Source organism: Lingula anatina, chromosome 5 (assembly GCF_051362555.1).
Source record: "Lingula anatina isolate TDL-2025a chromosome 5, LinAna3.0, whole genome shotgun sequence".
NCBI lineage: Eukaryota > Metazoa > Brachiopoda > Lingulata > Lingulida > Lingulidae > Lingula > Lingula anatina.
The window spans coordinates 23392705-23408141 of record NC_141771.1 but is presented as its reverse complement, the minus strand read 5'-3'; the positions used below and the strand labels follow the sequence as shown (position 1 = coordinate 23408141).

The following is a 15437-nucleotide window of genomic DNA, read 5'->3' as shown; positions in this document are numbered from 1 at the left end:
CGATGGTGCTATTAATGACGCAATGCACATTTGTTCCACAGTTGGAATGTCACTGAAAGAGGAATCGCATATATTAACTGTATCTGGGGCACACCCAATGTTTGATACTGTGAGCCAGTGTGTACCGCGGTCTGGTGTTCGGTTTATAATTTGGATGAATTGATTTTTGTGACGCTTGAAATCTAGCTGTACTGCCAGAGCACATGACTCGAGTCCTTCTAGAAGCGGGAATTGATATTTAATTATATCATGACAAGCGTCGATGATGGTTCCATTTAGCCAACCGCAAGGGTCAGTGATTATGTCGCGGTCTCTGACGTTCAAATTTTCTTTAATAATATTCCTGTCAGCCGGGATCCACACTTCTCTGCTGTAGCTGATGTCCCTTTGAAAACTTTCATCGATGTGTTCCGCGTCCAGAGTTAAGTGTTCCATTCCGTGGTCGATGTCTGTGTGAGTTAAGTGTTCCGTTCCGTGGTCCAGAGTTAATTAAGTGTTCCGTTCCGTGGTCATTGTTCCGTTGTTCCGTGTCCCGAGTTAAGTGTTCCGTTCCGTGGTCGATGTCTATGTGTTCCGTTCCGTGGTCATTGTTCCGTTGTTCCGTGTCCCGAGTTAAGTATTCCGCTCCGTAGCCGTTGTCTCTGTGTTCCGCGTCCAGAGTTAAGTGTTCCGTTCCGTGGGCGATGTCTATGTGTTCCGTTCCGTGGTAGTTGTTCTGTTGTTCCGCGTCTAGAGCTAAGTGTTCCGTTCCGGTGTCACATACATCACCCACCCGAGGTTTTTTCCTTCCAGGCTTTGCTCTTTTCGGCCCTCTTGCGTTTTTCCTGACAGTTGATAAGTATTTGAGGCCTGATTTCTCTAATGGCAAATTGATGCTCATGGGCACTGCCATAAGGTGCACGCACCCATCTTTCAGTGGACAACTGCATGACGGTGGCTTTTCCATCTGCACCCTTTGCATAAAAGTATGATTTTTTGTATAATGGTTGTTTCCTAGGTAATTTTTTAGAACTGCCGTTTGTCCACCTATGGCCGTCTGCCCTCCAGTCTTCTTTTTCCGCCTCCGAATTGGCTTTGAAAACAAATGTTTGTCCTCCTTTTGGTCGAAACGGAATGACGTCCACTTTCTCAGTGTGATTAAATAGTCGACACACTTTATCTGTTGTTAGCGGGGCGTTTTTTTCAGATATTGTATCAACCATTCTCTGCGCCATCGCGCATCTCTAAGTGTTGCCGCTGCTAGTGCTATTGTAGCGTTATGGTGATAGCGATTATGACGTAGACTCCACAGTTTGCACATAGGAAAACAAACAACAAATATCTCTAATTTTTATTGAAAAGAGAAAAGAAACATAAAAAACAGTAGTGAGTATTGGTGGGGTGAGATAGAAAACACATCATCCTTTACTTACTTACTGTAATTTTGCCTTTTTATACACTCTCAAACGTCTATGACTTATACAATGGTAGGGTTTAATTTGCTACAATAAAAGATTTATCACCATTGAAATAAAAACTAATGTAATTTCAGGAATTTATTGATATAAAACAATGAGCTGACGCATATTTATAATTTTGATATTTTTATTTTGTAAAAATATTTTCTTGTTTACTTGTAATTGTAAATTTATTAATAGTCTAAGTTATCTGTGACGTCACAATTTTCTTTGGTTGTTATTGGAGCGTTTGTTTTCTAAGGCCGTTCCGCACTGTTGGTTCCGCAAGCCAGCAGTCACAACAATTAAACGTTCCGTCTTTTATGCTGTTCCGTTCCTGCGTCGTGTGTTCCACAGTAACAATGTTCCGCATTATAGTCTGTTCCGCTGTTCCGTTGTTCCGCTGTTCCGTGTTTTAGGTTTACTGTCTGATATTTTTTAACCCAGTGTTGTTGTTGTTGCGGTCGTCACCTTGACGCTCACCTTGACTTGTCAGTAAACGAGTGTCGTAAGATAACCAAATGATTATTTTATTATTACGTTTTGAATGCTGCTATCGAATTTGGTGTTTTTAAAATGTGCTTTGGCATAATAGAATGACAGTTATTTTATTATAGTTTTTTCAGGTTGATGCACCCGGTTTATTAATAATAGGACGATTTTACGACACCCGTTCACCGACCAGTCAAGGTAACCCCCGAAGTGTGTAAGCCGTGTCAACATTCTCTTTGGAAAGGTGGACATCTAGCGATCTGTTTATAATTTGCAGTGACTTTTCGACTGGTGTACTCAGGTATTGCTACAAAAAACGCTCTGCTGGTTTTGAAATGAAACCACATGTAGGCCTACAGTCATGAGAAGTACGCTACTAATAAGATTATGGATCGGTGTGGCGATAGGGGGCATTATGGTATTGTTAATAACAATGCATAAGAAAACAACGTCCCCGCTCCAAAGTCTCTACGGAGGACCAAGCCACGTCGTGGATGAAGGGGCGCCGGCAGGTACTAGTGCTAGCGGGTCTAAATCCAATATCCCAGGTGTCTGGGACTCTGTTCCGACGCTTGAACTGTTCCTTCGCATGTACCACAAACATCATCATCTTTACGAGAAGATCTTCAAACCCAGCTTGATGCTTTTCTGGCCGCGTCATATTCGTGTGATGGTTATCTTAGACAATGAATCGAAACAGGACCATGCGTTGGAAGCAACGATAAGAGACAGCCCGCCTTTTCCGAAGGTTTTCTTTGAAGACCCCTACCCAGAAATATACAACCATCGAGGGCCAAGCCGTATGCAGCGGTCGATGTTTTATCCCGAAAATTACACCAAGGCCGAGTACGTTGGCTACGTGGATACAGACACTCTGTTCGTTACGGTTGTTACGCCGGAAGACCTTTTCAGAGACGGCAAACCTATCGTGGTCGGCGTCGTTGGCCAGTTTCTGACGAAAGAATGGGGAATGACAACAATGAAGCATTACAATTTATTCGGGACTGGAGAAGTCATGAAATGCATGTCATACTTTCCTGTCATCATAAAAGTAAAACATGTTGTTGAATGTCGCCATTACTTGGAGCGGTTACATAAGAAATCTTTCGATGCAATCATTAAAGAAATATCAGTCGACAATCTCTTTTCTCAATTCAGCATAATGTGCCAGTGTATATACACTCTCCATCGCAAGGAATACATCTTTCGCATCCAAATGCGCCCAAACGGAGACTTCAAAGCCGAACTCCCCGGGAGAGCACCTCTCAAAACTTACAAAGAAAATTTTACGACGGAGGAACTATCCCCCATCGCTAGAACTTCAATGCATTGGAAATATCAGACAGTACCCAAACAGGAACTGTTGAAAACACCGTACGACAGGGAAACTTACTACCCTCAAGCTCTTCTGATGGGGATTTGCTATTCCGGTGGCTTCGAAATGTGCCCGAATCACTGTAGATTTTTCAGTAGGAGCGTCATTCAAAGAGACCTGTTTAATTTTGAGTTCACCGACTGGACCTGGCACCCGGGCTGTATGAAGGCTCAAGAAAGACACTACCAGGATGTGAACCGATTGTTGTCGTATTACAAATCGCATGGATTCCCCATATTTGGCGAGAAAAATCCCACCGTGGCATGTGATCGAATTTATAAAATGCTTCAGGTCGATAAAAAGTATTCACTGATTACACCAACGTAGGCATGGCTTTTCAAAGTTTTAATATTAGTATGGGTATCTCTGATATGATGATGAAAGTAGTCCTGCGACAGGTAGATTTTACATTTTTCACTTGGTGTGAAACAGAGGTATACGTATGTGTAACGGAGGCCGTGCATTTGAGTTATATGCTCTAAGGGCGCATTCCCATAGATTTTAGATCGATCTATCCCCGTGGGGAGTCTCACTAGATTACTGTCAGATAATCCGGCTTAAATGTCCGTCCCGCCTACCACAAGCTGTAAGGGGGTAATTAACTTTCGTGCCCGCTCGGCTGACAGCTATTTAGCGTGAACCCCCAGGGAGTTAGGTCGATCTAGTTGGATCAATCTAAACCCCATTCCCAGAAATTAGATCGATCCAAACTAGATCGACCTAACTCCCTGGGGGTTCACGCTAAATAGCTGAGACTCCCCACGGGGATAGATCGATCTAAAATCTATGGGAATACGCCCCTAATCTCTCGGAATGGGGTCTAAAACTCGGGAATAAGCTCTGTGTAGAATCAGGACAAACCAAGACGTATTTTTTTAAACAATTTTTTAAAGACGCATATCTTTTATATTTTTTACTGTCTGATATTTTTTAACCCAGTGTTGTTGCTGTATGAGATTATTACTTTCTTTGTATTTTCAATATAATTTTTGTCAGTGTTCATATTAATTTAATTTACTTACTGTAAGACGCGTTGAGATTTGTGGAAATTTTTTGTGGAAAAATTTATATTACTACTGTCATGTTGAGTACTGCATTGGGCTAGATGGTAAAGTCTATACAGCTTTCCATACAACTTTATTTTTCATCTACTTTATTTATTGATCTGTTTGCTAGCTTTATGTACTTGATTTAATTTTTTTGCCTTCTGTAGTTACATAGTATGGAAGCAATGTTTTCGTCTGTCATTTGTTTGTTTAAAAACTTCGTTCACTGCTTGTATTGAGGGCCATGTGTAACATGTTTTACGTTCTTTAAATATATTTTTTTATTTTTATAATTATTACTTTCGGGATATACACGATAGTGTGAATACATTTTTAGTGTTAACAGCTGCTGACTTTATCCCCCCCCCCCTCCCACCCTTAGCTGAACTGACAGCATTATAGAAAGCTAAAGGTAGGATACCATCTTTTTAGAAATGAATATGTATCTTGGACAGTTCGTATCAGACCGGTGTAGGGTAACTTGTGATTATTTAAGGATTATCTAGTGCTACGGCACTTAAACATAATAATAACACATTGTTTAGTAGTAAAGCATAAGTTGAACTGTTTATTTCCTGAAACGAGTCATTTTCCCCACAAAATTATATCGAGTCATTTTGCCCCTTTGCGACCGCGCCATGCTTACGGAGGATGTTTTACATAGAGAAGCCCATTGAATTAAGACATCCAAAAGTTGAATGGGGTATATATATATATATTGATGCTTACTTAGGTATGTGATCTTATAGTGGTCACTTCTATCGCTTCTGATAGCTTGGGTATTTTCACTTCACAGAAAACTACAAAAATATAACTGAAATAAAATATGTATATTGTACAAGTAGGAACAAGCTGGAAGTCAAGTTAGTCTGAAAACAGTGGGATATATCAATGTACTTTATAACTTAATTGACCAATGTCGCGTGAGTGACTTGGGTTCTTAGGGTCGATGCCCACCCAAGTTCTCTGAGTATATACTAATGCCAGGTAGTTCTATGTATGTGTGTGAGTGAAACTGGGCGGTAAAATTTTAATTTAAAATTTAAAAAGTAAAATTCCTGTTTGTGCCTTGATCATAGCGTGGCTATCACTAAATTTAGTTATATTATAACTTATAAGATGCGTATACTGAGACGCCATTTCGTCAACGAAGGGCTCCGACGTGATTCCAAATCCCGAGTGAAGTCTTTCACTTCACGTGCACAGAAAAGCATAACAAACAACCTCACATCTTCAGTTAAAAACGAAATTTTACTTTATACTGTACACTATTCACATTTTATTCTATTTATGTAAATGGGATCAATATGTGTGCAACAGTAACTCCAAGTAATTTACGTGCATCGAAAGGTTCACTATATAATCGGGGCTTAAGTAAGATCAGCTGTGCTACATTTTACATTTTATGGGCACATTTGGGATGAAGATAGCCAAGGCATGTCACTTGATTCACGTATTTTGATCTATTTTAAGCATACTCTGTGTGAAAGAACCAAAAGGGTTATCAGTTAACTCGGCTTACTTTCATCTTGAGAGTTCAATCCCTTTGATACAGTACATGTAATAATAAAATTGTACTACTACTACGATCAAAATTGTCGATGTTGATTGCTGTCTGTCATGTTGGATATCCCGCGTTTTTCGGGAAGTCAACAGTCAACATGGCCCGCAACATGTCATGGTGAGGTAGATATATATACTGCGGTGTCCTGGTGCCTGTAAGTTAAACTGGAGACATGCCCCCTCGCCCTCTAAAAAATTTTGAAATGTATTCCGTTTTTTAAGCCCCTTTCACACTAGACGGCGTCCTTTCTGCGTCCTTTGTGGACTATGTAACTGGCATCGATATGGTCGTAGAGAAGAGGCATAAGCATCGCTTTGGCTACAGATTGAATCCTCAGTGATCGATCAGTTGTCGGCACAGAAGTAATGGTTTTATTTGCTCTCAAACGGGGCCGTTCTAACGGAAGCAGAAAGGACGCCGTCCAGTGTAAAGGGGGCTGTACTCACAGTAGTACTACATGGACTCTCAGCATTGAGCTGGTCTCTTGTTACCTCTCTCTCTCTCGTCTCCCCCGTAGATGTTCCACACAATCGTGCGCTCACACAAACACAGGATCTTTCGCGTCATTTTTGCCTCATTCTGACGCCGACTGAGGGAAAAGTAAGAAACTCCTTTTGGACTGGAAGAAAGCGCAACAGCAATCTTTATACCAATTGCATGCTTCGTGATTTTGGTAATGATGTATTTACTGTTCTCATAAATGAACTGAGCCAGAGGATTGTATGCTCAAGCTAATCGTGTGTGTATCTGGTGGCATATTTTTAATTTTGCTGGTCTTTTTTTGCTCAATGGAAATGACAGTGGAACGTCAGATTTGAGGAGCGTATGCTCTAAACTTGAATAAATGGTATATAATATAGATCGACATTTTGTACTTTCTGTACCGCACGTCAAATTAGGTATGGTAAATGGAATTTAAAAAATATTTAAAATGGTTTACAGCTGTGAGATGATCATATGTAAACAAAAACACATGCCATGTCATGGAACTCGAGTTAGGACACAATTTTTGACCAATAGTGTACATTGTCTACATACACACACAAGAATCCAGTATGAAAAGCGTTTCAATGGAAAATTGATAAATCAATATACAAAGCAAAAAATAAATAAAATAAAAATAAATAACTTGGGTAGCCATGCTCATTTCATCACAGTCTAAGGGTTATGTATAAGACCAAATTTATTGACAAATTTGAGACACTTGTTAATCCATTCCCTAAGCTTTTAAAACAAAAAACCCTGAAAGTGCATTTTAATAGACATATTCTGTAAGATGGACACAAAATTGTCAACAAAACATACATCTTTATCATAAGTTTTTGAATATTTTATATAAAATCAACAAAATTATCATAAATCATTTGCGCCTCTGTGCGGCAGTGAGATCTACAATTAGGGGAGAGCGGGGTGGGTTGGAACGCGGGTAAGTTGGAACATTGGCTTTATTTCTTAAATCACAAGACCGATCATGTGCTCCTTCAGCATAAAAATGTCACGTGGCATGGTTATTCATCTGGTAAACTTGTGGAAGTTTCGAAAATGCATTAAAAGTTTTATGCGAAAAAAACTTATTTTCGCTACTCGAAGTAAGTTTTCATATTTTTGACATTCATCGTGCTGTAAACTAAAGTATAAGGATTATATCACTGAAATTGTGCAAAGCGTTTAGGACCACCTTGATGTTCAAAAAGCTGTTGTTTTTTTTAATCACTTCCCACGTGTTAAAGAAATACAGTGTCATAAGTAGGCCATGACGTCATGGGGGCTGGTCGGAACATTTGACATGGGGCCAGTTGGAACACTGTCAGGGGTGTTCCAACCCACCCCGCACGGTGTTTTTCATTTTTTAAACCTCTCCAAATGTTTTAATTTCAACTTTGAAGAGAGTAGTAACGTAGTAACCCAGTACAACTCCAACTGGAGACGAAATCTAGCTGATAGAACATCTCCAAGATGCCGGAATGTACATGCGTGTAGAAGATACAAGGGGGGATGGTCACTGCTTGTTAAATGCAGTTGCTAGCTGTTTGGTCGAAAATTGTCTGCATGCCCACTGTTGCTTTTTGCGATAAATTGCTTTTATATGTGGAAGGAAATGTCGATTATTACTCTGCTTTTCGCGGCAAAATGAAAATATTCTAGCTGAGAGCCTATGTTTTGGATAAACTATACAACACCAATTCTGCCAATATTGTTTTAGATGCTTTGTGTAATGGGTTGGGGGTTGCTGTTAATGTTTAGTGAACGAGGGCACAAAATCCGCCAGAAAAGACAAACATTCACCTCGTAACTTAGGCATAGATTCAGTTGAAATCTCAGTTGCCCTCACCGGAAGAGGTGCTACAGCACACTAAGGCTTTTAGATCGATCTAGATTACTGTCACTAGATTACTGTCAGATAATCCGGCTTAAATGTCCGTCCCGCCTACTACAAGCTGTAAGGGGGTAATTAACTTTGGTGTCCGCTCGGCTGACAGCTATTTAGCGTGAACCCCCAGGGAGTTAGGTCGATCTAAAGTAGATCGATCTAATCTCCGGAAATGGGGTCTAAAGCGCACTTAAGAAAAGCCCAAAACAGCTCAAGTCCAGCAATAATTAGACCGGTTCCGAAGGCTCACCGTCGCAGTCCAAATGTTAAAAGAAGAAAACGATGCAGTGCAGTACTAACTGACACACCTGAAAATGAGCTGCTCGAAAAAGAAAAGGCCAAGCCCAACAAAATTAAAAAGGACAAGCGCAACAAAAATAAAAAACAGTTAAAGATTTCTAGTCGATAGAGAAAATCAAGAAAAAGGAAATTAAAGATGACCAACGATTCTGAGTCAGAAGAAGAGTGGCCATCTCTGGTTTGTGGGGAGCCGTTCATTAACAGCCGACCAAAAGAGAAATGGGTTAAATGCATTGTTTGTCTAAAGTGGTCACATGAAGACTGTACTAAGGTTGACCAAGTGTACATACTGAGTATGTCAGAACTGCGATTTTGATTCTGAGTTGTTGAGTTGAAAGAGATACAGTTTTCATTTGTAGGTCTAACATACTGTTGTTGATAGGTTGAGTTATGTGTGTTCAATTTCTTTTCTCTTAAACTACACCACTTTTGTTATCATTATGAAATGACGTGTACCTGGATATGGTTTATACATCGAAAAGACTATTTGAAAGCGAATTGTAAACGTAAAAAATGCTTACAAACTATGGAGATACGAATACAAAGTAACACGCACTTGTTGGGAAATTAATATAGATAAACCTACTCTTAAAATGAATTATACTTTGAATTTATATGCAAGCGTTCCAACTCGCCCTCTTGTTCCAACTCACCCCACTGCCTGTTCCAACTTACCCCGCGGGTGGGGTGAGATGGAACGTTTTAGGAGGCAACTTTGAGCATTTATTACTCTAAAATAAAAAGACCTACTTGATGTTTTATTTCATAGATGAGTGCGGCATATAATTTTCCCCTATCAGATTTTTTATTTTTGTCCCCAAAGCTTTGACTGCTGAGATATCGCAAAAAAGGTGAAAACTGTTCCAACCAACCCCGCTCTCCCCTACATGTATATTCACCTTCTTCTCCATCAGAAAACTATTCACTGTACCCAGAAGTTCCTGAATATTGACCATGTTATGGCTTTACTTATGATATAAATGAAATCAATGTTTGTCATGTTCAATATGCAGTGTTTACACTATAGGATTATCATATTCTCACTGCTGTTTGGTAATTACCAATAAGGATTTACATGTATAATACATTCTAACAATACAAAACTCCACGAATTTATGTACAATCACAAACAACTGATAAATGAATTACACATACCAATACAATCAGGTCTTTGAACCTTAGGAATTATATGCACTGCTGCTCGCCTTTGGACAATCTTAAATTTAAACTTCTGAATATCTACAGAGACAGTCAAATAAAGAGCTTTGTCTATCTATGTCTATTTTCTCCAATTTAATGTACTCACACAGACAGCCAAAATCCTGAAAACGCTCACATACATGTGGTACGATAGGTACCTGTGTTTGCAATAAATGGAACATCCATTTATATATATATTTCTACCTCCGATTCTTATAGCCAGTAAGATATAAACTATCCCATTTGTGGTTTTCTGTACTTTAAATATACCATGTTCATCAGGGGAAAATGGAGAACTATCTGGTTTCTAGTCAAAATCATATTATAGTCATAATGAATTAATTATTACAACAGCTGCATTGACACCAGACTCTTCTCTTTTCAGAGAATAGGATATTACAATTTTCAAACTAAATGACCAACCATTTCAAACTAGCATTTTATCTAAATCTTGTTTACATATTCAAAATACGTGCGCCCTTTTGATCTGTATCTAAACCAAACACTTCAATGTAAAATGACTTCCTTTAAGTTTGTAAACAGACAACTTTTAATTTAATGCCCTGTTTGCTTACAAATAAACTTTTGAACTGTGTTACTATTAAGTTCTTCTTTAAAATATCACACTGCAGATTAAATAACCAATAAATCTTACCAAAAACCAGACAAAAAGACTAAAGCATGACTGCCACTCACCTAATTTACCTGGAATATTTTATTTTACAGACCAGCATATATAATATGTACTGCTGTATTGTATATCCTTGAGGCTTTGCAGGTATTGTGTACTTTTATATACATAATGACATATACAGTAGTCACATTTTGCTTTCAATGTCTTCAGCACTACCATCAGAATGTAGTTGAAAATGTCACTTCTGCACTTTTTTTTCTTTTGTACAAAATAACCTTATGCACTTATATACATTTTTCTGAACCAGTTTTAATGGTCATCCTCTTTGCATATGCATATTAGCTGAAAACTTACATTCCTAATAAATAAATAAATAAATAAATAAATAAATAAATAAAATAAAAATAAAAGCCATATGTTTTCAACTCTCTTTTACAATTTCGTCATTCCTTCAGGGTTCTTTTACCTCCTTTCCCTTACAGAAAAGGATGTCTTATTCTGCCACGTTTCATTTGTTATTTTTGTCATCTTCCTCATTCATCGTTTTTCTCCTCGTCCTGGTCCCCTGTGGCCTCCTCATCCTCCTGGAGCATGGCATTCTCATCTATTTCTTCTTCTTCGTCCTCCTCCTCCTCAGCTGCTTCCTCACCATTGGTGTCCTCCTCAGCCACATCCTCACCTGAAAGTCACAACAGGGGCTACCTTCACAAAAGAACTAGAAGGTGCACAATGAGTGTTAGGCCTCTACAGAGGAAAAAAAAAAAAAAAACAACAAAATTTCATTTTTTCTCCTTAATAACCAATGGACCTCACATGCAAAATTGTTGATAAAATTATTACTCAGTTTTTGAGTTAATTTTTTTTTTTTTTTGTTTGTTTTTGGGTCACATTCATGATAGAGACAGATAAAGGCGAGTTTCTTGACACCTTCCTCAGAAATCAGTTTGCAGGTGTTACTGTTTCCTCTACCCGCAGTTAGCGTCCCCTCCCCCCAACTCTCCTATTTTTTTGCTATTGGGTGAACTATCATAGTAACTGAAATCAGCCGAAAACTATGGTCTGCGTCGTGCTTTATTCCATGTAGAGTCACAACATGCAGGAAAACGCAGGGCAGACAGAATGTGGCACAACATACAATTTTCTGCTCAAGCAATGGTTCAGTCTAATTAAAGTACTCATAGCAATTTTTTTACCTAATACTGAGTGCATAAAAACAGCAGATCAAATTCTTATACAAAGTCCAATTTAAAGTTCAGGTTCATTTACCTTCTTTCCTTGACTCCTCTTTCTCTTTGCTATTCCCTGCCTGTGTATATGAAAACACCATTATTTACTCTCTCTCAAATCATATTTACAAATAAAGGAATAAATATAAACATTGTAATTCATGCATCAGCATGTACTGCCAAAAATGTATAGTCTGATTTGTATATATATAATGATGTATGTGCACAATATGATAAAAGACTACACCAGGATCTTAACATCATGACAATATTTACAAGAGCCTTTATATTCTTGAACAGCACAACAAACATCATTCAAATCAAAATCACTGAGAGCAATTTTCCAAGTCTTGCTGATACTAAACCAACTGGAAAAATATCATATCTTTGTTATTATGAAAATCAAATCCCTTCACAACTTCAGCTTCATAAATCACTTCTCAGTCAACCAATCAGTTATTTGAGCAATTGTTCAAATGATAAATAACAAACTAACAAGGTACTTTGAAATTCTTTTTTTAAACACCAAATTCATGTGAACTGCTCTAAATGAGAAATATAAAAATACACAAACCTCTGTTGTTTCTGTGCCATTGGTGCCGGCCTCTGCTGCTTTCTTAATGGCACTCTGGAATGTTTAGAGTCGATAAATTAAACCCACTGATTGGTAGCGATTTGTCTTCACCAAAGCAAGTTATTACCAAGATCAAGCTTTAAACAATTTAGTACCATTTTCAGTCCTGTACTCTTACTGATAACACTGTTTTCTTTCAAATTGCCTATACCATTTATAACGATAAGTAAATAAAGTTTACCTAGAATATTAAAGTCAAATGTTTCTAATAAACGCAAATATTTCTAATTCTTCGAAATGTCAAATCTATCCAAAATGCATAAAAACCGTGTATGTATTTCAGTTGTAGCGCTCTAGATCTGCATATGGCAAAGTTTTACCTGTTCTTGGATTGGTGGTACAAATATGGACATGTTGGGTTCGGTTTGGCAGTGGTTACATAACTCCCAGCTAGTGGGGAACACTTTCTTACAGGTAGCACATGACACCACAGCTGGTTCACCATCTGAGGGGAAAAAAAGCATATCTTTTGAAATAATGGCCCAATCCTTCGAACTCGACCTGTATTTTATGAATATTCATCAGTTCCTTGAGTTTGAAGACAAAAGCCGAAATGTTCTTCCACTGATCGTGTTATCACTGAAAGTGCATGGCAACAACGACAACATCAACATCTGTGTCTGCACATAAAAAACATCAATGAAAAGCAGGAATTCCAAAAACCCTGACAATATTTCAGAAAAAGAAAATAAATAATTAAGAATGTTAAAATATTATACTAAAACAGTACAAACATCACTACCAGACCCAAGAAAAGTAACTCTGAGAACAAAGAACTCATCCAAAATGGCATGAGAGGTTTCGTGTTTAAAATTTCCCAAAGTTCACTTGTCCATGTTTTTACCAATAGAAGGAAAACCATACGGTCAGGGTTTCCAAGCTTGAAGGGATAACAACTCTTTGTATGAGATTCAAAAATTCCACATTCAATAAATTTTTAACAAGATGTTAACAAGACGTGAAAATGTAATAAATTGTATTTTACCACCAAAATTGCAGTTAATCGTTATATCTGGCTATCATGAGACGGTGGAATGTCATTGATTGCTACCCTCTGTAATAATCTCTGAACAGATTATTACTAAAACATACTCTTAAAAAAATTAGATTACATTTAAAGTCTCTGTATGGGAAAATTACCTTTCCTTCAAGATAATTCACTTTATGGCACTTTTCCAGCCAAAAAGAAGAGTTGTTATCCCTTTGAGATATGTAGCTGAAATAAGTGGTCCCCTGAAAATCCTATCCAGTACTTATCAATTTCTTTTCTTACCAGGTCTCTTGCATTTACACAGGAACTTCAGTTGACATGTCCGCCGTTTGTGGAGTGCCAGCTCCTCAAAGTCTGTGAAAATCCACTTGCAGTTCCCACAAATCAAGATGTCTGGACTGTCTGAAGAAAAAATACAGAACGGATCACGAGTGTAGAACAAAAAAATGACAGACGATCAGAGCAAAGCAGATATTTTTTAAAAAGACAATTAATACAAAAATCTTTTTAAAAATTCTGCCTGAAAATGTTACAGAAATCTGCATCAAATCTATACCATGAAATATTACTATTTAAAATTATGTAGGAAGAGTTCATACAACGTGATATGAGAAGCAAGAAAAGATTAAACTTAATGGTTTCTAAAAAGACTTAACAAATATGAGGCATTAAGTTCACAGCCTCCATCCCTCAACCACTTGCTACATGAACTCATTAACACTAAGAAAAAAGGTCAAGTCTCACAGATTCCCCAATAAACCACATGTTTAACCTCTGTAAAAACATTTTTTTTTACCAGCCTAACATGAAATGAATAACATTATCTGGACACTTAGACCCCCCCCCCCCCCCCCCCCCACACACACACACACACTACACACACATCTTCCTACCATATTTCTGCACTGGTCCTTTGGGCTGTGTGCTGGCAGGCTTCCCGCCCCTGCCCTTGGGGATATTGCTGACCAATGACACCAGGTTTCTCTTGTTAATGGACCCCATGGGGTGGGCCATCCCTGGACGCTGTTTTTTCATGGGAGGGCCTCCTCCTCCTCCACCCCCTCCCATTGGCCCCCGTCCTGGCCCTCCTTGGCCCCCACCCTGAGACCTGAAGCACAAATGTTGATAACATTTTTAATTTTTTTAAATTTTACATTGAAATAAAAAAAAAGAAAAATAAAAAAAAGGACTGGGTGACTGCATCACAATGGATCATGGTCTTCACTTTCAGAAAAAAAATTCTTGGTCTGCTTTTAGTCCAAGAGCCTGCTTCACAAAGTCTGAGAGCTTTTAGCCTTAGCTTAGACTGCTTAACTTGGATAATCAAACGTGTGGAGTCTAGTTTGCAATAGTGGTGTTAGAGCATTTCACAACTGGCTCCCCATAAATGTATTAAATATATCCACATGGACTAATATCACCCCCATGAGCATTAATCATTGTTAAGGCAATTTCAATCCACTCTGGGGACTTGGTTAAAAACAAAGGTTAAGGACTCATCAGATTCTCCGAGAAACATATCCTTGTTATCTATATTCAGTTAATCTTTTGTACAACAGGCCCTTGGATAAATAGCACTCTGAAATCTAGTAACTGCCTGATTGAAACACTGACCATTATCCTTTTTAAGACATTAGGAGGTCTAACATTTGATTCCCAGCAATGAAAATATCTGCTCCCTACACTTCAACTTTAGTTTAAAAATATAATCAAAAATAATTACAGCAAAGCTTTACAATACTTACATGCATCAAAATACAGAAATTTGTTAAGCCTATAAAATTTCTTTAAATATCTCCAGTGGCACCACCTACCAGTTATTTCCAGAAGGCCCTGCATTATGTGGTCGCTTAGCACCTCTTTTGTTGCTTTGGTTCTGAGAAAAGGTTTATATCTGTCAAATAAAACATTGGATCTTAAGTATGGGTATGGGTTTTAAAAAACGTATAGTTGCACAAAACACTAAAACTTGGAATGCCTTATGTGCCATTAAAATAAAATTTAAATCCAAGTTAAATAACATTTGACCACAGACAGTATGCAGAAAAGCATGTAACCAAGGCAACTTAGCTCACCTAAAGTCTGGCTGGCGTATATCATCCCGTCCTCTCCGTGTACCGAATTCCGAGCGTCAAACTCGTTGTAATACTGTACAAAGGCATACCCCT

At 38.2% G+C, this 15437-nt stretch overlaps 2 protein-coding genes across 3 annotated transcripts; one reads left to right on the top strand and one right to left on the bottom strand.

Annotated features, from left to right (window-relative positions):
* The first annotated feature begins 1668 nt into the window (after positions 1-1668).
* Positions 1669-5200, top strand: LOC147761932 (uncharacterized). Of its 2 annotated transcripts, none has more exons than XM_087012861.1 (2): positions 1669-1855; positions 2063-5200. In XM_087012861.1, exon 2 carries the CDS (start codon positions 2290-2292, stop codon positions 3628-3630), a length of 1341 nt encoding a protein of 446 aa, XP_086868987.1. In that variant the 5' UTR covers positions 1669-1855; positions 2063-2289; the 3' UTR covers positions 3631-5200. The 2 variants fall into 2 exon arrangements, with proteins under 2 accessions (XP_086868987.1, XP_086868988.1); XM_087012862.1 differs by having other exon boundaries at positions 2054-5200.
* A 1856-nt stretch (positions 5201-7056) lies between these two features.
* LOC147761931 (uncharacterized) lies at positions 7057-15435 on the bottom strand. The gene is made up of 8 exons (XM_087012865.1): positions 15345-15435; positions 15084-15163; positions 14163-14377; positions 13552-13671; positions 12599-12723; positions 12219-12272; positions 11685-11724; positions 7057-11097 (listed from the first exon to the last, which is right to left on the bottom strand). The coding sequence occupies exons 3-8, from the start codon at positions 14335-14337 to the stop codon at positions 10952-10954; spliced, it is 660 nt and encodes a 219-aa protein (XP_086868991.1). The 5' UTR covers positions 14338-14377; positions 15084-15163; positions 15345-15435; the 3' UTR covers positions 7057-10951.
* Between the last annotated feature and the right edge of the window lie 2 nt (positions 15436-15437).